This window comes from Sinohyriopsis cumingii, chromosome 1, assembly GCF_028554795.1.
Source record: "Sinohyriopsis cumingii isolate HCF-2022 chromosome 1, ASM2855479v2, whole genome shotgun sequence".
In the NCBI taxonomy this organism is placed as follows: Eukaryota; Metazoa; Mollusca; class Bivalvia; order Unionida; family Unionidae; genus Sinohyriopsis; species Sinohyriopsis cumingii.
The window spans coordinates 182070418-182096058 of NC_142961.1; the positions used below are offsets into that span (position 1 = coordinate 182070418).

A 25641-nucleotide genomic window follows, 5' to 3' on the forward strand; every position below is an offset into this window, starting at 1 on the left:
AAAGACCAGTAGAGGTACGTGTGGAAAATAGGAGGCCACAGCATCCACAACAACAAGAACAGCAACATCCTCGGGTCTAGCAACGCAGGAGAATACAGAGGGAACAACAAGTATTCCGAATCCCAGAGACAGAAGATTGGGGTGCTGAGGCTAATAATCCAGCCTCTTCACTCCCATCTAATAGAGTCAAATGGGAAGGGGATTGGAGCAGGAGATGTGTCTGCGGTGCCAGACCCGGAAGATGCCATCATTAGATCGGTGAATCTGGAGTTCCCACAAAAAAACAGCCCTTTTCATGGCTAACCAAAACTCTAGAAAAGAAACAGTAATCAATTTGCCAATGTGTGAATGTGGAGTAGTGTGAATAAAAACACTCACTCATTTCTTGGTGTGAGTGTACGTGTGTGTTTGTGTTTGTAACCGATAACGTACGTTTGTGTGGATAGTAGATTATTGGGGTTTGTAAGCTCTAAAGTATATATGTGTGAATAGTAGAGTGTGTGGTTATTAAACATTCCCTTCTGTGTGAATGGTATGTTGTTTTTTTTTTTGTTTTTTTTTTTTTGTGATTGGAGTGTGTGGATAGTATATTATGGTTATGTTTTTGCTGCTTCCCGTGTGTGGATAGTAAATTTTGGGTTTGATTTTACTGCTTCCCGTGTGTGGATAGTATATTTTGGGTTTGATTTTACTACTTCCTGTGTGTAGATAATATATTATGGTTATGCTATTTGTCTAGTCATTACTGTGTGAATAGTAGATAATAAGAGAAGAGAAAAGTAGGGGATGTTTTCATTCATGTCCGTGCTTTACATATAAGAACTCACGGCGTTCGTCGTTCGCGCCATTCTAAGGAATAACGAAAACGAAGATGGTGGCTGCAACGGAGTTGTTGAATCATTTGATAGGTATATATTACTGGATATTGGATGTTACCTATGCAATGGAAAAGATAGAGAAAGAATTTAAGTTAGACTATGCTAATAGTCTAAAGGCATCAAAAGAGATAATACAAGGAATGATAGAAGAGGAGGAAAACAGGTTAAGAGGTTTGATTGACCCTCCCTATGTGAGAGTGGGATCATTGAAGGAGGCCATAGATCATCTCACAATAGTCAGGTACTTCCTGGAAAACATTTTGGCATGGAATGAGTGGTCTTTCATAAAGTGGGGAGTAAGCCAGCTGAAGAAAGCAGAAGAACAGATGACGAAAGTGATGAGAGAAGAAGTTAAGAAGATCAAAGACAACTGGAATAAAGACAGAAAAGAAAGAGAAAACAACAAGAAAAAGGAAGAGTTTGAGAGACATTGGATCAAAGTCCAGGAGAAGTTCCGAGCTTTGGGCAATCCTGACTGGTTACCAGAAAATGAAAAGAGGAAGAAGAAAGGATTTTTGGGAAAGGTCTAGGGATGGATGAAGAAATGGAGTAAATAGAAGAAGAAACCCAAAGGCCCTTTTCAGGGCCCCTCCTATATCTCGAAAAGAAATTAACTTTCATGCCTAACCCCTTCAACAAAATTTATTTTAAAAAAATGTTGTCTATGCATAATGTAAGTCTTGTCTATATTACATAAATCACCCATGTTCAATTCCCATTGTCCCTATACAGACCCATCCATATTAAATTTCCCCATGTTAAATTCCCCTTGTCGCTATAGTGCCGGGCCTGTATTCCCCATGTTAAATTCCCATTGACGCCAAAGTGCCGGTCCTGTATTCTCCATGTTAAATTCCCCTTGACGCCAAAGTGCCGGTCCTGTATCTCCCATGTTAAATTCCCCTTGACGCCAAAGTGCCGGGCCTGTATCTCCCATGTTAAATTTTCCTTGACGCCAAACAGCCGGGACCCTATTTTAACATTAAAGTCCCCTTGACGCTGAATCGTCCCCATACACTACTCACAGATATATAAATTTTATCTCCATATATTTTAGTGGAAAATTATTTTCAATATAAATTAATGAAAAATTACTTTTAATACAATTTAGAATAAATTTCAATCGTAATACTTTACTTAAAAGTTCTGTCCTAATATTGCTAACACTTATTGTAAAGAAATATACTGTACCTTTCTATTGTCCAGGAATATACTTAAAATTATTGTGATCTCATAATGTTATGTCACAACTTTTCAAAGCTGAGCATTTCTAAGTCATATCGCAACGATGTCTGCAAGTGTGGAAAATTCTAAGCGACGTTTAAAGTGACTTTTGCTAGTCATTTTGTAATAAATTTGAGCATTTTAGGCTAGCGTAGTGATCAATTAACTAATGAAGTATCCAGAATTTCTAATAATTTTAAAACCTTCTGTAACCGAAGTTATTGTTTTGTTTTTAAATTCTGTCAAATGTGGACTTCACCGACTAAAGCCAGTGGCAGTGTTCTAAGTAGTCGCATGCCTTTGAAACAGCCGACAAAAGTCTGAATTAATACGGATGAGAGTCCTTTAATTAATGATTATCCCAAGCCAAACAAAAAGTGCCATATGTGCCGTATGTTCTCTGGTCCCATCAAAGAATGCCGACTTAATGACAAACCTTCTAGATGTTTTGAGCAAACTTGTTTATTGTTGCAGCCTTTTTAGGCATAAGAAGATGACAATTTTTGTCAATTTCAGCGATTACAAAAACAGGCAGTTATTGAGTTATTTAAATCTGGAACATATTTCTCTTTTCTTTTCACTCGTAGTGGTAGCATGCATTTTTTTATGTTTTTATTTTTGAGAACATCGATGGTATTAATGATAAGTTGAAATCCGTCAGTAAATAATTAGTATTTGAATAGGCCATTTTTCTTTTACTCGAGAGACAGTGCAATATTTTGGATCATATACATGAACGGGTTTTTAACAACCATCCTTTTAGGTAGGAAACGACTGTCACATCGGGCCCGAAACGACCATTACATGTACATGTACTTTATGAAACAACGAGATCATGGTTTTCAAGGCACGGGATAAAGATTCGAGGTTTTTCAACTGCTGAAATTAATATCATGGTATATCGTGAAAGCGGTATATTGTTACTTTCCATAATATGACAACAATAGTTAATCATTAACTGCAATTATTATGCATTCTATTAAGTTCACTAAAGTGTTTTAAAAAGTTCATAGTAGCAAAATATACTTGTTAGTGCTTCTTAGTGTCTCTTGAAACATCAAGTAAATACAGGCCTGGCCCTAGGGCAAGGCGAACGAGGCAACCGTCTTTGGCCCTGAGCTAACTTGCAATGCAGTTTTTTTGTGCTTAGGGCCCCGCACATCCTAGGGCCGGGCCTGAGTATATATATATATATATATATATATATATATATATATATATATATATATATATATATATATATATATATAAGAAAATGTAGACTCCATTCTCTTCTCGTAGGTATTGTTAAATAGTAGAGTTATTGATGTATAATTTTGTACTTGGAAAAAGATACATTTGGCTCTTACGAGACAATCACTTACAGCATTTTAACATAATCCATGTTATGTTTTACTGCTGCTGCTTCTGGAGATGACGATGATGATGTTGATGATGATGATAATGATGACGATTATGGTGAATAATTATCTCATATTCACAGAATTGTCAGCATACATAGCCCTGACAGAGTTGTCTTTCCTGATACACAAAATGCGTTGTATCTGTTACGCCCCGTGTTAACAATATTTATCGATTTACTTTGGTTCTGTTTCTGTTTTGTGGGTAATTTAATGCTTTACTATGTTCTCAGTGCCCAAAATTTAGCACTTAGAGCCTCTTACTGCATCTTACTAGTTTTTAATGCTTCTTAGTAGTTCTTAATGCTTCTTAGTAGTTCTTAGTGCTTCTTAGTAGTTCTTAGTGCTTCTTAGTAGTTCTTAGTGCTTCTTAGTAGTTCTTAATGCTTCTTAGTAGTTCTTAGTGCTTCTTAGTAGTTCTTAATGCTTCTTAGTAGTTCTTAATGCTTCTTAGTGCTTCTTATTAGTTCTTAATGCTTCTTAGTAGTTCTTAATGCTTCTTAGTGCTTCTTAGTAGTTCTTAATGCTTCTTAGTAGTTCTTAATGCTTCTTAGTGCTTCTTATTAGTTCTTAATGCTTCTTAGTAGTTCTTAATGCTTCTTAGTGCTTCTTAGTAGTTCTTAATGCTTCTTAGTAGTTCTTAATGCTTCTTAGTAGTTCTTAATGCTTCTTAGTAGTTCTTAGTGCTTCTTAGTAGTTCTTAGTGCTTCTTAGTAGTTCTTAGTGCTTCTTAGTAGTTCTTAATGCTTCTTAGGAGTTCTTAGTGCTTCGTAGTAGTTCTTAATGCTTCTTAATAGTTCTTAGTGCTTCTTAGTAGTTCTTAATGCTTCTTAGTGCTTCTTAGTAGTTCTTAATGCTTCTTAGTAGTTCTTAGTGCTTCTTAGTAGTTCTTAGTGCTTCTTAGTAGTTCTTAGTGCTTCTTAGTAGTTCTTAATGCTTCTTAGGAGTTCTTAGTGCTTCTTAGTAGTTCTTAATGCTTCTTAATAGTTCTTAGTGCGTCTTAGTAGTTCTTAATGCTTCTTAGTGCTTCTTAGTAGTTCTTAATGCTTCTTAGTAGTTATTAATGCTTCTTAGTAGTTCTTAGTGCTTCTTAGTAGTTCTTAATGCTTCTTAGTAGTTCTTAGTGCTTCTTAGTAGTTCTTAATACTTCTTAATAGTTCTTAGTGCTTCTTAGTAGTTCTTAATGCTTCTTAGTGCTTCTTAGTATTTAGTGATGCTTCTTAGTAATTCTTAGTGCTTCTTAGTAGCTCTTAATGCTTCTTAGTAGTTATTAATGCTTCTTAGTAGTTCTTAGTGCTTCCTAGTAGCTCTTAATGCTTCTTAGCATTTATTAATGCTTCTTAGTAGTTCTTAGTGTTTCTTAGTAGTTCTTAGTGCTTCTTAGTAGTTCTTAATGCTTCTTAGTGCTTCTTAGTAGTTCTTAATGCTTCTTAGTAGTTCTTAATGCTTCTTAGTAGTTCTTAGTGCTTCTTAGTAGTTCTTAGTGCTTCTTAGTAGTTCTTAATGCTTCTTAGTGCTTCTTAGTATTTATTAATGCTTCTTAGTAGTTCTTAGTGCTTCTTAGTAGCTCTTAATGCTTCTTAGTAGTTCTTAGTGCTTCTTAGTGCTTCTTAGTAGTTCTTAATGCTTCTTAGCGCTTCTTAGTAATTCTTAATGCTTCTTAGTAGTTCTTAATGCTTCTTAGTGGCTCTTAATGCTTCTTAGTGCTTCTTAGTAGTTCTTAGTGCTTCTTAGTAGCTCTTAATGCTTCTTAGCATTTATTAATGCTTCTTAGTAGTTCTTAGTGTTTCTTAGTAGTTCTTAGTGCTTCTTAGTAGTTCTTAATGCTTCTTAGTGCTTCTTAGTAGTTCTTAATGCTTCTTAGTAGTTCTTAGTGCTTCTTAGTAGTTCTTAGTGCTTCTTAGTAGTTCTTAGTGCTTCTTAGTAGTTCTTAATGCTTCTTAGTGCTTCTTAGTATTTATTAATGCTTCTTAGTAGTTCTTAGTGCTTCTTAGTAGCTCTTAATGCTTCTTAGTAGTTCTTAGTGCTTCTTAGTGCTTCTTAGTAGTTCTTAATGCTTCTTAGCGCTTCTTAGTAATTCTTAATGCTTCTTAGTAGTTCTTAATGCTTCTTAGTGGCTCTTAATGCTTCTTAGTAGTACTAACTGCTTCTTAGTGCTTGTTAGTAGCTCTTAATGCTTCTTAGTAGTTCTTAATGCTTCTTAGTGCTTCTTAGTAGTTCTTAATGCTTCTTAGTAGTTCTTAGTGCTTCTTAGTAGTTCTTAATGGTTCTTAGTACTTCTTAGTTCTTCTTAGTAGTTCTTAGTAGTTTTTAATGCTTCTTAGTAGTTCTTAGTGCTTCTTAATAGTTCTTAGTGCTTCTTAGTAGTTCTTAATGCTTCTTAGTAGTTATTAGCGGTGTTTACCAAGACCCTTCACTGCAAGCCAAGTACAATGCATTTAACAGATAAATGGATTGATGTTATCTAACCATATTTGTAATTATTTGTTTGCCTAAATCAAAATGAATTTGATAGGCCTATAAATTTTGATTCCAAATATAAACAAGATAACATGTTTCCAAGTTTTAATCATTGTTCAGCAATTGCTGTTGTGATTAGGAAATATAGAAAATTCATATTAATAGTCATTAATACACTTTATAATAGATGTACTTTGATAGCATTGTTCACGAGTTAATGTCACAACCTATCTTAAATTTCACTTGAAACTGTGATGAAAGTGAGAGAAAAAAAATATACTTACTTTATCTTTCAATTTCGCCGACGAATTGTTGCAGAAGCCTATAACATCCTTTTCCATTCAGCAGATTAAATTCATTATTAACAAAAGCCTTTGTCACGGATTTATTTGTCGTCTTATTGTTTACATATTTTTTCCTTGCAAAGAGATTAAAAAAGTATCCCTATCAACATCGTACATTGTTAACACTCTGATGAAACTGATGCTAAACCATCGGCTCGATCTATTTATATCGGTTCCCCGGTCACGCAATTTCTCGAGAAAGAGCGCAATAATTCGGGATTCCGAATTGTTGCGTTATTTCAAGTCGGAGCCAAAACATTGACATGAAATGTTGCGACGAAGATAGCGGAGTAATTTGCAACAAAAACAACAACATGGCGGCCAGCACTATGCTGGGTCGAAGATTTTTTCGAAGCTCGTTGGTACCAACATTAATTCCGAGGATTCTGGCATGGAAACGGAATATTAAGGTACAAATCCAATTTCATTACCTTTGCTGGCAGAAACACAGGAAATAAAAACTGCGTCTAAACTTTATCGTACCGATATAAAAATCTAGTCTGATCAGAGCGCTTGTAAGTCCAGTCGCCTGTTCTCGTTAGTATACTACGGTAGGCTTACATCAGTTCACCACAAGATACAACATGATGCAACAAGATGTATTTATGTATGCACAAGTTGTATTTTATTAGCTATTTAGTACGTGACGCGAATATTACAAGGCGTGTTTGTGTGTATGTGTCGACGAAAACACTCGCAAAAACCTTGACGTTGCAATAATAATAAAAATAATGAGGACTTTGTATAGCGCCTAATCTTTAAAAGCTCTAAGCGCTTTACAACAATAGACAACACCTATAACATAAAAAACATATAATGATATTATTACAGAAAACAGACACCATTAGAAAACAAAAACATACTGTAAATATTTAAGGTAGGGAACATTATTAGATCTTTAAGTTTGTTCTTGCAGTCGAAATAAGTGAGTTTTGAGAGCAGTCTTGAATGGGATCTTTGTGTCTAAGTTCAGTGGGCCCTGGTATGCAAAAGAACATAGTCCATATGACTTCGTTTTCGTAGTGGGAATAATTAGTATACAATTGTCAGAAGAAGAGTGTAAGTATCTTGCTGGTGTGTACACATGGGTGAGGTTGGATAGGTGTGTTGGACTGGAGTCCGTCATTGAAATGTAGCACAGAGAACAAATTTTGCGTTTGATTCTGGATCATATGGATAGCCAGTGTAGGGTAGAGAGCAACGGGGGTGTGTGCTCTGATCGTAATGCTCTAAGTATTATCCGAGCAACTGGGTTTTTAAGTTTCTGAAGTAGATATTGAGATGAACCAGACAGAACTGAGTTACAATAGTCCAGTCTTGAAAGCACTAATATACATTCAAGTGTTTTAGTGGCATCAACTGAAAGATACTTGCAAATGGAGCTGATGCGTCTCAGCTCAAGATATGCAGCCTTGCATATGTTCATGACATGTTGGTGCAACGTGAGAATACTCTCACAATTTGTGTCCTGTTGACGAAGTAGGACTTGAACCACAGTATGGCTGTATCATGAATGCCAAATACATGCTGGAGATGGTGAAGTAATATATCATGGTCTGTTGTGTCATATGCTGAAGACAAATCAAGGAGGGTGAGGACAGTGTAATGTTTCTGCTATCCAAAGCAGATAGATAGTCATTAACTACTTTTAGAAGAGTAGTTTCAGTACTGTGGCAAGGGCAGTATGCAGATTGTACATAGCTAAAAAGACTGTTTGAATTCAGATGAGATACAAGTTGGAATCCAGTGCTCAATGTGTGCTTGATGTTGAGAATAATAAGCAATAATCTGAAGGAAAAAAATGACACAGAGTGACAAAAATACCGTAGATTACACCTTGACCTGTTTTGACATAGGACCATCTCTATCATACTGTATAAGAGAGAAGGTTTGTAATTTCCAAATACTTGGTTCCACCCATGACCCTCGATTTCCTTCTGCTGTATCCATCTTTAAAGGGACATGACCATACTCTGTGACTTGTTTTACTCCTGCAATATTTTTCTATTCATCATGCCATCATAACTTTTATCTAGTATGATAGAGATGGTCCAATGTCAGAACAGGTCATGAGGGTAATCTAAGGTATTTTTGTCACTCTGTCTGATTTTTTTCCTTTAGATTATTGTTTTTTTTTCTTCTCAACATCAAGCTCACATTGAGCACCTATACAATCCAGGTTTATCAAGACTGTTAACTCATTCGGCCCTGATCCCATCTGTAGGCATGATCTGGTTTCTGCATTCATTGGCCGATCCCACATGTAGTCGTGGATTGTTTACTGCATTCAGTGGCCGATACCGTCTCCAGGCATGATGAATGTGCGTTAGATACAATGTCTCTGATTGGTTAGAAATGTTTTCTTTTTTCCAAGAACTAAACAACTATTAAACCAATCAGAAATGATTTTACTTTCATTTGTGGAAATTTGAATTGTTTAGAAGCCAAGGGTTACTGTTTGAGAGTAGTTTCACTACATGTGTTTATGAAATATCGTAAATGATGGCAGATGTAAGAGTGATTTTTGATGAGAGCAAAAATGAGGAGTTTCTCGGGTTTGATCTTGAAAATAATGAGCAAGCTGAGGAAAGATATGTTCGGAAGTTGGATATTTTGCGAGTTTAGATTCGGACATAGAAGTTTCTGAGATTGAATCATCAGAAGATGAGGATGCTGACATGACAGCGATGATGATAAAAGTTCTTGCAGATAAATGTTGCACATAATTTTGTAAATAGTGTATAAATAAGTTGTGAAAGACTTGGAAAAATGGGAAACAAAATACATCACTGTGTAGACAAATTCATTTGGAATAAATGATGAAAATTGCATGGATTTTAATTGGATATAAGAAGAGAAATTAAGGTAATAGTGAATGCATGTGCATGATGTTTTAAAAAATTTTTAAACAGGTAAAAACTCTGGGGCACAAGCAGCTAGACATAGTTTAGTGCTTCTGGGGCAGAGATACTGATAACAGTGCTGGGGCTGAATGAGTTAAAGGCTATTGGAAATGCGAATACAATGTATGCTTAACAGGGTGGATGGATTTGCTATGTCCAAAAATCATGTACATTATGTAAAAAGTGAAGATTTATAAATTATTAACTTAAAAAATCATTTAGATTTGCAAGTACAATCTGTTTCGTGGAAAAGGTATTTATAACTAAAATAGTCAATTTGATATTGCATTTTATGCACAGCATTGAGACAGTATTGAGCTATTGCATTGTAGTTATCATATTGCATAAAGACTAAGCAAGATCCAGTGAGTGTTAAAATTTTTCATATACATTTGGCCTTCCGTACAATGCATGTGGCAAACAGTACAATGCCATTTAATTAGGCTGTTAAATCAGCCATGATGATATTGATTGGCACTTTAGGGGTTGACATCATCTATTCATTAAAACATGCAAATATTTGCAGCCAACTGTGGCTGCACACATCGCTGTACATTTTATACACTTACCGATATTTCTCGTAGCTGTGGTACTACAATCAGCTGAAGGGTTCTTTTCTTGGTATGTACATTATGTTTCCAGAGTAAATCCTATGTTTGGTGACTTGTAAATCAACGTGGAATAGCACAACCATCTGACCTGCGGCCATTTTGAATTTAATGCTAGATATGGCTGTTACCAAGTACTGGTATATGTCTAAAGTATACGTAGGTTTCTTCTGGAAAGATTTGCATGCAGCAAAATTGCCCATTTTAATGAACAGTTGACATCAGACTCACATATCATCCATCAGTATCAACATAGATTTGTGGGGTTGATTTATTGGACTACCACGTAATCGGAGCTGCCATGATAGTCTTTTTCCAGTCAACCTGGTCCCATGACTGACTGTCATATTACATGCATACCTACCCACATGATATCAATACAAAGTTGATTTATCCTCCCAGAAATTGCAAGTATAATATTTGTTGACTTTAATTCATTGAGAGATGAGACGAAACTAATAACACATATTATGTGACAGCATATTTGGGTCAATGTTGTTTATAGTTGGACTCTACTAATTGAGTATGTACAGTATGTGTATGTATAAATTATTTGTAGATACATTTACAGTATTTGCCATTCCAAATTAAAATTAAGGTTAAAAAAGAATTGAAATTTGAGCACTGTTCTAAAATTTCAAAAGGGGATTCCACTGGGGTCAGTCTTCAGACATTTAATCCTTAATGTTTTTATCAATGGTACTGGTACTTTGATTTTTTTACATATGATTCTCTTTAATAATATGCTAATGACAAGCTTTCTTAAGCCCAGACCATGACACTTGAAAAGGAGTGCCGAATTCTGATTGATCTGTTCACTGTGAACACAATGCAGTCCAACTAAGATCAGTTTCAAGCATGGAACCCCAGATATTCTGTATAAAACCTGTACTTAACAAATACACTGCCTGCCAGTATAAACTGTGAGGAAATTGTCAAACTGCTGTGAACTGATATAAACTATGAATAGGAATTTGAACTGCAAGGGGGTAAAATAATAAATAATAAAATAGAGACAAAATAAAGTTGTATAATTTTTTTTTTTAAATTGATAAAATTTTGTTATTTTTTTTATTCGGGTTTCGTTAGAGACTCGTGTATCTTTTAGATCATGTCATATATGTCTATATAACTGCTATGACATTACATAATGATGGAATTGTTATTTTAAACTATAAAGACATCATCCATTTCTTTCAAATCATTTTTTGCCTGAAGAAGTATACATTATATGCGCAACTAGTTGCACAGAATTATCAGCATTTGTGTAGTTTTTTTATCCCAAATATGCAAGGGGGAAAATCTTTGTAGGGAAGCTTGAAGACATCTACATGTATTTGTATTACAGCATAATGGTTAAAATTTCACACTCAACAAGTAAACTATTCTACATGTTGTTTTTGGAGAGGTGATGAAGTTTTGCAGCAGAAATCAATTTCTTTATCCTCGGGGACTTTTCTAGAATTTGGGATTGTGGGATTCACAATAGTTTCTGAAACAAATCTTGTCAGATATTCAACCAGATGCACAAACATCATGTAGAATATTGGCAAGCCCTACTGTTGTGTACTTAAATAAATATCCCTTTACTTATAACCCTCCTTTTCTTTTATATTTATTTAATGTTAGGTTGAAACATTAGAAGCATTATCAAACTTTCTCCCCTATTTTGTAATACTTGACCTTATTTTCTAAGTAAGAACACTTTAAATGAGAAGTCAGCTTCTTGTTTGGTACTTATTATTCAATTTTTTTATGTTCATATATTTCTGGTAGGTTGGAGATAGATTACCACCAATCAGCCTCTACGTGGACTCGCCCAGCAATCCTATTAATCCGCAAGAGCTGTTCAGAGGGAAGAAGGGAGTAGTGTTTTCTGTAGTTGGAGCCTTTGTACCGGGTTGTTCTCAGGTACCACTCAGCATGGTTTACAAGAAGGGCTGGGATAGTCATAGTATTATTTTAATATCAGTATTTTCAGATTTGTTTTTCTACCATACTATTTTCATATGGTGTAACAAAGAAAAGAACAGGTAGGCCCAAACAAAAAATTCTCTTGTACATGTAGTTTTACTTATATTTTCTAAATGCACTTTGATAAGTTTATCACAGAAATTCAAATGATTTTGTGCACTCACTAATTTTTCTTACAATCTAGCCATAAAAAACATAATTTCACGTGTTTATGTATATCTATATCTTTTTTAACTCTTGGTAAATGATAGTGTCTATATTATTTGTAAATCTGTTCATGACTGTAAATTGTAATGATCATATATATAGTCAAGATATTTTATAGCAATTTTTTGTACATGGGTATAATATTATATTTTAAGATATTAAGTGTAGATTGCATAGGATTTATAAATAGTTGTTGATGTAAGTGTTTGCAGTCATTAATAATAAAACCTGTTGACAACTTTGGGGTAATTTCTCATTGGCTGGTGTGATCAGGTAGGTTCTTAGAACAATTAAGTTATTTTATGGGTTAGGTCAGGTGAGTTTTTTGGGGTTATTTTATGATGTAGGATATTTGCAAAGTTTCACTTTAATAGTTAGTAGCAGCAAAATGCATTTTCATCCATTAAACAACTTTTAGGCCAATCCCATGTTTGTTTTGTATTGATTGATTATTTATCTCCTTAGTCCTTGCTCAATTTTAGTGTTTTTTGCATTCCTTTTGCTAATTTTGAATGATTTTTGTGCCCTGTTTAGCAAGCAATCCTTTATGAAATTGAAATCCCCTTTGTAGTTCCAGTGATAGGGCATGTTTGGGTCTTGGATGTTTGTTTTCTATACTTAGGTTACACTACATCTTTTAAATTTTCTGTTGAAAAAAGGAGATGGGGCGTTAATTATATTGGGGGCATTAATTAGGGAGTATTTTGTATATGATCGCAAACACTGATTCTGATTTTTTTCAAATTCTGATTTTTTTTCTTTTGCATCATGATTTCCATTCTACTCAAGGCGTCAGGTCTGACTATGCTCCAGAACTAGAATCTGCTTCCTGCTATCAAGTTTGTTTGCTGGTTTTGCTTCAAGTCCACCCCCTTCCCTCCTTTGGACTCTGGCGAATACTAAATGGGGATATTGGCTGGGGTTTGAGCTTACCTCCCAGTATAAACCTTGGAGGCCATAGAGATTAAGGTCTACACCCAAATAATGAGTGCCTCATATACCAATCTCTTTTTGACAGCCCCCCACGATTACTTGAAGTAGGAATAATTGTTTCTTGTGGTTCTTTAGCACTTGCTGGAGGCTGTGGCTAAGATCTCACATCATGCACTCTTCATGTGAATGGCATTCTCTGCAGAGCTTCACCTCTGCAGGAATGCCAACTTAGAGATGTCTAAAATTTTGTTGGACCACAGCAAGAACCTTTTAAGATAAGAATCATTTGAAGCAGAGATTCTGGTCAGATGTTTCATCCCATCCATAGTGTTACAGAATTTGAGGGATCATCAACCCAGGTCCCTGGCAGTGACTTAAGGCCTATCAAAACCAGTCAGGAATCATGCCTGCCTAGACCACCTTATGGAACCTTCTCCCACATTCTAAAAGCAGTCTCAACAGTCTCACAAGTAGCCTCAGTTCAAATCTTCTTTCCAATGTTGTTTGCTAGGTGAGGCTCTTGGAAAGGCCAGCGGAGAAAGTCTTCAGACTCCTGCTTCCCCAAGGAGAGAGTGGGTCATCTCTAAGAAGTTGCACATTCTCCTTCAGCATCTTCCTCTTCCTAGCATCCTGGTAAGTGCTTGTCTAGCCCTATTTTCAGACATCACAGACAATATGTGGGTATTTTTCACTTTAAATGATGGATATCTGCATCATTTTTGAAAACTTCCTCTCCTATCATGGACCCCATTTTCTTTCTCTAGTCCAAAACTGGCTCAGTAAAGTTAAGAGGTGTTCACCCTTATGCAAAAGATTCTAGTCAAGAGAGTGGAAAACAACCAAACTGCAGGTTTCTATTCCCAATTAATTCTGGTGATGAAAAAACCACAGAAGGTTTTGGTTCATAATTGAACTTTCTGCAGGAAGAATGCTTCAGGATGAAGACATACCATCTCACTCTGGAGCTCCATAAAGCCCTGAGACTGGGCAATCCCCATAGATCTTTAAGATGTGTACCATAACATCCCCAACCTTCCGACAGCACAAAAATGCCACCAGATTTCTTTCAACCAGGAGGAATTTCAGTTTTGAGCTCTTCCCTTTGGCTTTGCCTCCACCCCAAGATCCGTTTCCAGGGTGATGTGGGTAATAGCAGTCCACTTGAGGTCTTTAGGGATCCCCATCCTGTAGTATTTCTACAAATGGTTGATACACAACATTCTAACAAATTCTTTTCTTAAGAATATGTCCCTATGTTGGACAGTGTCGACTCATCTCAGCTTTGAGAAGGTAGATCTCATCTATTCTCTGGATTTCATATATATGGGGATGAATTTCCTCACCTGCCTTGGGAGGGATCATGAGTTCGTCTTGACAGGATCAATCAAATCCTGTCCCTCATTATTGATCTGATGTCCAAGACTTCATTGTCTGCTTGCCTTTACCTCTCTCTCTCATGTGGGAGCTCAGAACACCACTTTAGAAATATTTCCCTCATGGAGACTACTCATGACCATTCCAGTTCCTTCTTCTAGCAAACTGAAAACATATTCAAGGATATCGGTTTTGACCACCACCAGCATTATTGGCTAAATATAGTAATTAGTAGCATATCTCTGGCATCAGGGAGGTACACATGCTTCAAAGATGTTATCAGGGTTTGCGAGTGCGGGAATCAAAATGTGTATGAATTCACACGCTTGGAGAGCAGCCATGTGCATGAATTCCCTCAAATTAGTTTAAAGTCGCACACACAAAAATGTGTGCAGTATACAATTTTCTTTTAACTGTTTACCCATAAAGTGCTTGTCATGACAACACTTGCATTGCCAATAGAGGTCTTGTAGTGCTATCATTATTCATATAGGCAACGTTTATACATCCAGGTACTTCAGCTTGACATGAAGAGTTGTTAAATTAAATCTGATTGGTACATTGGGCCCTGGAACATGCATTCTGGTGTAGTTTGAACCTTGCATTCATCAAAGAAGTTTTGCAAATGCTTATTTAAATTATGGACTAACTAGATAACCCATCTCCTCCCAACATAGTTCATCTTCAGATGATGATTTCTTTCAGTTAATCTTGGCTAATGATATTGTGATGACAATGATTTTTAAAGTTTTGAAGTATATCAGATTGGTGGAACTGGAAAAGTGCTACTGGAAATGTTGAATATGAGTCAGATGTAAATACTGGATGAACAAAAATGCCTGTCAACTCCCTAGGTAGGTGGTATTTCAAAATTAAATGTGGAAAAGGCAGAATACCAAGCCTAATTAAAATACAGGCAATTTAAAAGTAGAGTACAGTTTTTCATCTCAGAGGGAAATTTGCTACAAAACTGTATACCACTCTAAGGGTCAAGATAAATTAAATAAATAAGAATCTAAAAGAAAATAATCAGTGAGGATATTTATTTGGTCAGTATGCCCCTGTCTAATGAAGCAGACTGTGGCAATGATGGACTTTAAATTGTAATGCATCATTATTAAATGGGTAAGAAATCTAGTTAGCAAAGCACAGATTCAACAAAGTAAAATTTTTTTAGAGCTCATGTTGGTAAAAAATCTTATGTTTTAGCAGAGATATCCGAGAGACAATACATACAAGGAGTGGAAGATTTTACATAACGGCCATAAAGAATAGTTTCCTAACTTGCTGCTAATTTAAGCTAGCTGCAAATATGTCCCTTCTGGCAGTAGAATGAAAGGGAGTTCTCAGCAATATTCATACACAAATAAGGTACTGATAAAGAAGCAACAAATTAATGCATATTCAACTGGAGGAGACCTCATTTGAGGATTTTGATTGCAATATAGCTGGAACAGAGTGAAGCAGAAGGAAAAAGAGATGAATATTTAAGTGTTAGGTAAATTTTTCATTGTGACAGTTCCTTCCCCCACTTCTTTTATTTGTATCTACTCCCTTTTGGTGACAAGGGGGAGTTGCCCCCCTTTAGATAAAATTCTGACAGCATCTCTGATGCTCCTTCTCTTTGCCTTGATATCTTGAACCTCTAATGGGCAGCCTACGTGGAGGTCACTCTCTAAGTCAGCCATATTCCAGGCAAAAGAAACATCATTAAGTCCAGATGGGGTTGTGCGGTCCTCATGGAATTTTCTGTGTACTATCTGGTAGCGGAGTCACTTTCAGCTGTGGGGGTGCCCCTTGGTGGACTTGTTCTCTATGAGACTGAACAACAAACTCCCTCTTTATATCTCTCCAGCACCAGATTTGAGAGTCTATGTTGGATCATCTGTACGTATATGCATTCCCACCTTTTAAAATAATTCTGCAGGTGCTCCACCAAATCATGATTGCCACTTCATTGCCCATTTTGGCAGGCGACTATGGCCCTAGTGGTCATGGTTAATTGACCTACTTGACTTGTTGGTAGACATGCCCAGGAGATTACATCAGAGGAAGGACCTGCTGTCACAGCAGAGGGTGTCTCTCCTGAAGAATATTCCACAGAATATGACACCCTTGTGCCTGTTTCATCTTGAGCGAGTGATCCACCAAGACCAGTTTTCAAACAAAAATTGTCAGCTGCATTATCCAAGCTTGGAGGCAATCTGCTTCCCAACATCAGAATCAGAGTGGAGAATCTTGTGTAATTGGTGCAGTAAGAAATGCATTGATTTTAGCTTTCCCTCTTTAAATGCAGTCACTTATGTTTTCTTTTACTTTTCAAGGAAAGCAAATATCCTGTCTTCTATTATGGGCTATAGTGCAGTTCTTTGTAACACTCACAAGTTCTTGAGGGGTTCCACCACTGGGTTGGACCCTCAGCGGTCTGATCATATCAGATAATTTGAGCTTCAAAGACCTTTGAATCTTGCTCATTAATGCCTGGATGAAACCATTCATGTGTTCTTTAGATATTGTCACAACCCTCTTATGAGCCATTAAATGAAGCTTAAGCCTTACCCTTAAGACTATTTTCCTGCTGTTCTTACCATTAGTGAAGAAAATTAGTGAGTTTTGTACCTTGTCAGTGGAAAAGGGCTGTTTACAGTAACTGTTATGCCATTACGGATCACTGCCATCTCATCTCTGTCTGCAAAGGTTCGAGTCTCTGATTCAGCCAATGTGGGTATGTGAGATATCTTGCCAGTAGCTTCTCATGGGTCGGTGGTTCTTTCTGGGGTTCTTCCTCCATCATTAATACTGGTCGCCATGTATAGCCTATCATGTGCTGAAAAATGGCGTTAAACCATACAACAACAACAATATAACCTTCACCTAACGTAACACAGGTATGGTCATGGATCTCATTTTGCAAAATTAATTTTATTTCTGAAGTTTTTAAATTATCTTACATAATTTAACTTATTTAGTTATAATAACTGGTGTTATAATGTGATTTCACATTAAATATACACTGTTTTGTTTTTGTTTTTGTATGAAACACGCTCATTATTAAACTGTCTTGTTTATAATGTCCCTTAGTATACAATATTCCCTCCGGTAGCATTGAACACTTTTATGGTTCACCGCAAAAGTGTAATAGTTTGAGACTTTCATATAGATAAGCATATTTTTGTCATTTTTATTTATTCATTTATTTCAGGCACATCTTCCAGAGTATATTAGCCATGTTGAAAAATTCAGGGTAAGTTGGCATTTATAGAAAAACCAAAAAAAACACCAATAAACATCATGAAATTTGTAAGTGCATTTGTTTCTTAACAGTTTAATTTTTACTGTGTAAGGTAGATATCTAATTGATGATGTCCATAAAAGATCAGCTTTTGTCATAGATATTTAGCTGTAAGGGTATTTACTTCAGCCTCAGAAGTGTATATGATACATGATTAAATCCTAGATATTGATGAGTATTCATCAGTTCTGTGGTACAGGGACTACATTTGCTTGAGTCTTTCTAAATTGTGACCTCCTTCCCACACTAGGGGCCCCGAGTGGCCGAGTGGTCTAAAGTGCTGTCCGTTACAGATCACTGCCATCTCACCTCTGTCTGTGTTGGTTCGAGTCTCGGATTCAGCTAATGTGGTTATGTGAGAAAGCTTGCCAGTAGCTTCTCGTGGGTCGGTGGTTCTTTCCGGGGGTTTCCGGGTTCTTCCTCCACCATTAATACTGGCCGCCATGTATAGCCTATCTTGTGCTGAAAAATGGCATTAAGCCCTATAACAACAACAACCTTCCCACACTCCCATTCAGATTGGTTGGGTTTTTATGGCACCTTTAGTACATTTATTGGCTCTATCATGCAAAGGAAGTGGGAGCTAAGTACCTTTCACAAGGACACAATGAGGAAGATGACCCAAGCTAGTCTGGGTTGGTATCAAGCCTACAAACCTTGGATTATGAGTTCAAGGCTCTACCAACCAAATTATCATGGCTTCCACTCCTGTACAGAAGACAGTATGTCCCACATATGACAAAAAATGAAAAATGCAATTTTAGGACTCTATACCAACTGACTAAGCAAATGAATGATTAGAACAACAATAAAAATGAGCATAGATAAATATATTGTTATGAGTCTGTGCTCTTAAAATAAGTAACAAAAATGAGTGAAAGGCAACAAGCTTTGTAAAATTCAGCAAATAATTTATTTCCTTGGAATACAAAGTGAAAATGAGAAAAAAGAATTGTATGACTTTGTGAATTAAATCCCAAAATAATCCAAGAATTACAGACACATGTCCAAATAATTTAAAGTCCTGATAAAATTCAGTAAAAGTTCAGAATAAAAAAGTGAAGGTGATGATGTGTCTGTGGTTTCTTATAGAGTGTTGATGTGTCAACAGTCTTTTGTTAAATCACAGTAATATAATTCCAGGTTTGAATTCACTATAAATTCCAGTGAAAGTCTCAGTCCATGAATTTTATCAAGCACTTTTTGTATTTCCAGAGAAAATAATCACTTGAACTCGATAATTTGAAGAAATAAAATTCCATTAAACATGAACTCACTTTTACATTTTAGGATTTCGTATATTAGCATATGAAATTGTTTCTGATTTACTCCTTTTCCTTTATGACATCCTAATTTGTTTTACCAACGTTGAAACTGCTTTTTTGTGATTGGTCTGCCTTATAAGGTTATGATAATAATCAGGTTCATATGTGAACCTGTATCTGATGAGAATCTTACAGAACTTGAAGTAAGATTCTCTTGTCCCTTAATTCATTCAACATTAATTTGAATACAGTCCTTCTGTTCAGTCTGGTGAAGTTGAAAACAGACTATAATAAAATCTAACATTGCATTACACTGTTCGGAACTTTCAAAACTGCTTAATAAAAATTTGAACAATAAAACAAAACAGTTCTATCTTATAATACAGATAGGAAAATACAGCTCACATGCCTCTACAGCTGGATATATTGTGCTATAAAGTGGACCGCTTACTGACAAGACTTTCCCTAATGTGAAATTTGAATGTACCATGAGCCTATGTGTACACTGGCTATGTTGCATTGCATGGCCTGTGTGCTCAAGGTTAAATTGGTTTTCACATTGTAAGCTATTCACTCATGCAGCATGGAGTGAACCATACTCACTACATCAAAATAATATATAATATAGATAAACTACCCTGAGGTATTGCTGTACACAGAAATGAAACCCGAGTACATTCTATTCCATATATTCATAATAAATATACACAATTCCATGACAAATATATCAGTCAGAATTTGCATTAAGGTTTTGGTTAAAAAAATTAATTTGCTAAAATTTTCTAAAGCCCTTGATAGATTCTCATCATACTTGGAACAAATCTTTAATCATTATGAAACGTGGACCAATCATTCTATGACAGGCTGTCTTGCATGACCTGGGACCAAGGTCAAAGTCATGGAAAATTTTCATTAAGGTTCAAGTTTTTTCATTTGTTTATATATCCTAAACTCAATGATAAATTGTGCTCATACTTGGGATAAATCATTATAAAGCTAAAACAATTAATTCTGTGGCATGTGTACAAGGTCACAGTCATAGAAAAGTTTTATTACGGTTTTGGTTTAAGTCATTTCATTGTATACATGAATATTTCCTAATCCCCCTTCATGGTATACTTGGTGATGAAAACATTATGACGCTGAGATGATTTTCATTCTATGATAAGCACTCTTACTGATTTATTCACAAGGTCAAAGTCAGCCATAGAAAATTTGCATTAAGGTTTTGGTTAAGGTTTACAAGGCTGTTATGCTTGTTACTGCTTTAAGGATGATTTCTTTAATCAAACTTGCTAAATATGGGTTTAAAATCTTATATATTAATTAGGTGATTTTTCATCTTATTGTCTTGCCAATACTTCAGCAAAGCTATTTCTGCTCATATATTTTTAGACTTGGTAAATTGGTTTATATCTGCGTATCTTGTCTCTTATGCATGAGATTGGAGGGAGGGAACAGAAAGCAGAAAGGATTTTTCACGACATATAAAATAGAGGGAGTTGCCTCAGGACCAAGCAAATTAAGATATGCCATATTTTGGGGTGTTGAATATTTGAGTACCTGAAGTTTACTGGATATTTTGTAGCTAATGGTATTGTGAGGGCCTGTTTCCATAACCTCTAGTTTCTGATCCTCACCTTCCATTTCTACATATTGGGTCAACATTTTTTAATGAACTACTGTCAAGCCTGTGAATGGCAAAACAGTCTTGGCAGATTTTGCAGCAAAGATTTTTTAAGGTTAAACTTGCAGACAATATTAAACTTTGTAACATACACACCTGAATTTGTGTATTCAGCCTGCATAATACCGTTTACCAGCACAAACTGTTTTCTTCAAGACCCCTATTTTTAGTTCACTTTGCCAGAAGACCAAGTGGGCATATGTTATATATCTGCATTCATTTGCCAGAAGACCAAGTGGGCATATGTTATATATATGGATGAAGATAGTCAACTTGTGAAGTCTTGAAATTCTTATTTTTATAAGATATGCAATCAACAGCACTTGAAGAAATTCCAACATAACTCATTCTTCTGATCCAGATTTCTTGGCCATTGTTTCTTGCAAGCCAGGTGAGTGATCTCAGGCCTACATGGATGTCTTGTTTTTGTTTTTTTTTAATGTGGCTTCAGGCATTCATTTTAAGAATCCTACAAAGAGATCTTAGTCCTTGAAAACTTACATAAGGAACAATTTACTCTTGGATTTTTGTTTGATCATTAAGTGAGTTTATATTTTATTTTCAGGAAGAAGGTTATGACCTGTTGGGCTGTATTGCAGTGAATGATCCCTTTGTTATGTCTGCATGGGGAAAATCTGTGGGAGCAGATGGAAAGGTGACTGCTATTAATAAAACTTTCTCCAAAACACTCAGTTAGGGGCATTGAAAGATATTTTCATTTGGATAGCTTATGAATTTCTTTATCAGATAAGTAAAGTGACTTATAATCTTATGAAACAAAGTGAGATTTGATCTTATATTTGTTTTGTGCACATACTCTCAGAACCTTGTAATAATACTAGCAATGATATGGAAAGAAATTCAGGGATGGTGTTAAACCACATGTCCATGTCTTAGATTTTATTTCAGTCTGTTTAAATGAATTGTTTTGCTCTGAAATATTTAAAATGTGTCCATTATGACACGTTTTCAATTTGAGTGGACAAGTTTTCATGATCTGTAAAATCAGTGGTTAGTTTTTTTATGTAGACACCTAACTGGTGAACCTGGGGCCCCGAGTGGCCGAGTGGTCTAAAGCGCTCACCGTTACGGATCACTGCCATCTCACCTCTGTCTGCGTGGGTTCGAGTCTCGGATTCGGCCAATGTGGATATGTGAGAAAGCTTGCCAGTAGCTTCTCGAGGGTCGGTGGTTCTTTCCGGGGATTTCCCGGTTTCTTCCTCCACCATTAATACTGGCCGCCATGTATAGCCTATTGTGTGCTGAAAAATGGCATTAAACCCTACAACAACAACAACAACAACAACAACTGGTGAACCTTACCGGTCCCCAGAGTCAGACCAGTTTATGCTTGAATGCATTTCCTCTTGGGCAGTTATTTATTTAAACAGGCTTGCATTGTCATGGTGACAAGGTATTCATCATTTGTTTTCAGTTTGATCCGTTAATTAAGACGACATGATATGTAATGCATTACCGGCAAAATGAAGATGAATTTCTTGGAAAGGAAGGAAAAGTTTGAATTATTAGAGCAACATGTCATCTTGCCCTATAGTAATCAACTGTTCTGTCTCTCTTTTCATTCACACTTCTAACTAGCATAACTCTGCAACCATTGCATATAGTTTTCTGCCAGCTGTTCAGTGAAATGCCTGTTATATGTAGCTGTGACTTTTAAAGGTGTCCTCTTTTATGGTCCAGTTCTAACAGAGTACCATATTTACTGTATATATTGGGACACAATACGATAATTAACTTTTTTCCTGTCCCAGAACTTATGGTGAAACTATTTTTTTCACCTGTGTCATATGTCCCAAAACTTAAGAAACAAAATAAATTGGTGTTGAATTTGTGCCCCCCCCCCATCAAGCTGCTAGTGGCAATAAAATAGATTAACAAAACACTGATTTGAGAACAAAATGAAAGAAATTAACTTTGTATTGTTATCATTTATTCCTCTTTTTTTCATCATGAGCATTAAAGAATAATACTTATCCACAAACTCCATATATGTAGCGTAGGCATCCATACTGTAGTGAGTATCACTTATGTCAAATAACACATGATACATTGTTCATTGACGTGAACATAGAAAAGCAAATCGTGTTTGGTTATACTCAAAAGGTTTGAATATGTTATCCAACTGAAAACTGGATCCAACAAAATGGCAAATGAGAGGGAAATAAGCAAATGATTGCTTGAAGGCATCTGCCATTCATGCATAACATGGCGTCAGGTGCAGAATAACCAAGATTGTATTATATGACCACCTTCCAACTCCTTCCCCAAACAGCTAAAATTAAGGATATCAATGACCAGCTTTTATGTAGAATTGGTGACCCAGGAAATTCCAGGGCTTTCTTCTCATACAGTTAGGGCTTTATTGTCATAAAGCCAGGGCTTCTCAGAAAGCCTAGTCCCAATGACATTCTCATCTTGCTGCTATAAACTGTTATGTCCTGAATGTTAGATTTTGGCCTCATTAGCCAATCCTCCTACATACAGAGAAATTCGATCATAGCTTTGCTTGGTAGGCAACAGCCAGGATTGCTGGTGTCATTAACCAGGCAATTCACCATACCATGGCCAAACCAGATACAATGTGACACATGTCTGTAGTCCATGTCACTCAAACCTCGTCATACCCATGGTTTGCAGATGACCCCTTTTGGTCACCATTGCTTTTTGGAGAAGAACTGAAGTTTGGAGGGAGGCAGCTTATGAACTGCCCCTCCAACTTGCTGCTCAACCGATACAGGCTTTGGAAACACTCAGCCCCAGGACAAGAAATCTCTTTAACCAAATGTTCCCCAATAATGTTCTCAACTTAGTGCCAGGAAATAAGAGTCTAATCAGCCCAAGAGGCAATCATACAATAATGTTCTCAACTCAGTGCCAGGAAATAACAGTCTAACCAGCCTAAGAGGCAATCATACAATAATGTTCTCAAGTCATTGCCAGGAAATAAGAGTCAAACTAGCCGAAGAGGCAATCATCCAATAATGTTCTCAACTCATTGCCAGGAAATAACAGTCTAACCAGCCTAAGAGGCAATCATACAATAATGTTTTCAACTCATTGCCAGGAAATAACAGTCTGTAAGCATCGTTGTTGCTCATAGCCCAGTTGTATCCGTAACTGCTTTGCATTGAACACAGTATAGACTAATGATTATAAATAATACATATTCCTACAATATGAACGTGGTTGACTTTTCAGTGACACAAGAGCAAGCATCAGTCAGACATCATCAAGAACTACCAAATTCTGTTTGAGCCATTATCATTGGTCCATCTGGGTCTGGTAAAACTCTTTATTTGTTCAACCTGATAATGAGATGGCTCAGATGGGACAAACTTTATTTAGTAATGCCATCTGCAGACGACCAGTGATTTTATGATGTCCTCAAGGAAGTCAATGAAGTTGCAAATGATTCTATAGAATGCAAGCATTCCACCGATTCATGTGTTGTATAATTTATCACTGACATCAGTGATGCACCATTGGTCAAAGATCTTGATGGTAGTATTAATAATCTTGTGGTTTACGATGATGTTATGCTTGACAAACAAACAAATCCAGTCAGAATATTTTCACAAAGCAGACATAAAAGCACAGATGTCATTTACATTACACAGTGGTACACTCAGATCACCAAAGTGATCAGAGATGACTGTAATTTTTGGTTATCTTTAATGACATTGATACACATACTCTGAAAAATTCATCAGACTTGGTGTCCCGGCGACATGGACATAAACAAGTTTAGAAACTTCTTTGCACATGCTCAGAGAACTTCACATGGATTCATTACAATCAGTTTACATGATCCAGAAACACGGTATTGCATTGATCTTAATAGAATCTTTGGTTGAGCAACCTGCATATTAAACACACAATGGTGGGGAGTCTCCTTTGATCAAAGAAATATATTTATCATATAATGAACCAAGAAAATATTAACACAATTATCTCTGAGAAATAACAACATGACAGTCTTGTGGTTCAGCTTGATGTTGAAAAAATCAATGATATTTAAATGATACAGCAGTGACAGGAATAGGGTAGATATACACTAGTGGCAGAGTATAGATTTAACAAATTAGTCCAATATGAAATCAAATTGTCCCTGTCTTGTTTAACAGCTACCTGTTTACCCACCGTTGGCAACAATGATAGTGAGATTGTTAACTATGTTCCACTGGCAAGTGCCACTGAGAAAATAAGATCAGAGCTGTCTTACTAAAATGAAACTCGGACGGCTCTAGGTGTATGTGCAAGATAGCTAAGGAAACTTGTGGCATAATCCTTGGATTCGGAATCCAGATTGTCCAATGCTAAATTGTGACATCACCAGTACTGAAAAAAAGTACAGTGGGGTGTACAAAATATAACATAATGTATTTGAGCAAAGCTTTGCCACAACAAAAAGATACATTATATTTTATTTATTTTTTTTGTTATAGGCGGCAGAATGCTCTATTTTTTCCCGTCGAACCATTTCATGGTCTATCACACTCATGCAAACTTGGCATCAATTCCTTCCCATGGATGTCTAATAAATAACCATCTTCTTCGGTCAGACAAAATCTTATTTGGGACAACGATGAATTTTGACATCATAAATAAACAGGTATTCACAGGCATTGATACAGTCAAATGACCCAGGGGGACTTCGAAGATAAGCTATAAAGAACATACCCTTGCTCTTCCAGCCCAGTCTGTGTTTCTGATCCACTGTGTCACAGATAAGATTCACAGAAGGCGTTGACATGATATTGACAATGCCAGGTGATATATGATGACCACCACCAGCTGGATTGTTGTTGTGTCAGAGAATATCTAGAGGGCCTTTATCATCTCCCATGCCACACCAATCTTTGGAAAGCATTTGTCAGTTATGTCATCGAGATCCGACTGCATTTTATCAATATCCAACCCAGGTAGTTTGAACATCGGTAATTGGTCTTCAGTAATCAAGAAATAACATTCTGTATATGCCACTGGAGAGATAAAATGATCACCCCTCTGACTTACTGTTTCCATCACAGATATTTTTATAGTATAGTATTCTGCATCAAATTTCACCACA

General features: G+C 36.2%; 1 protein-coding gene across 1 annotated transcript in view; it reads left to right on the forward strand.

Moving 5' to 3' along the window:
* Positions 1–6564: 6564 nt before the first annotated feature.
* LOC149808501 (peroxiredoxin-5, mitochondrial-like) overlaps positions 6565–25641 on the forward strand; it is a 39924-nt gene continuing 20847 nt past the window's right edge. The window contains exons 1-4 of the mRNA XM_089978234.1: positions 6565–6716; positions 11594–11728; positions 17508–17549; positions 21115–21204. Coding sequence (XP_089834360.1) covers positions 6570–6716; positions 11594–11728; positions 17508–17549; positions 21115–21204 — 414 coding nt within the window. The 5' untranslated portion in view covers positions 6565–6569. The remainder of the gene's footprint in view (positions 6717–11593; positions 11729–17507; positions 17550–21114; positions 21205–25641) is intronic.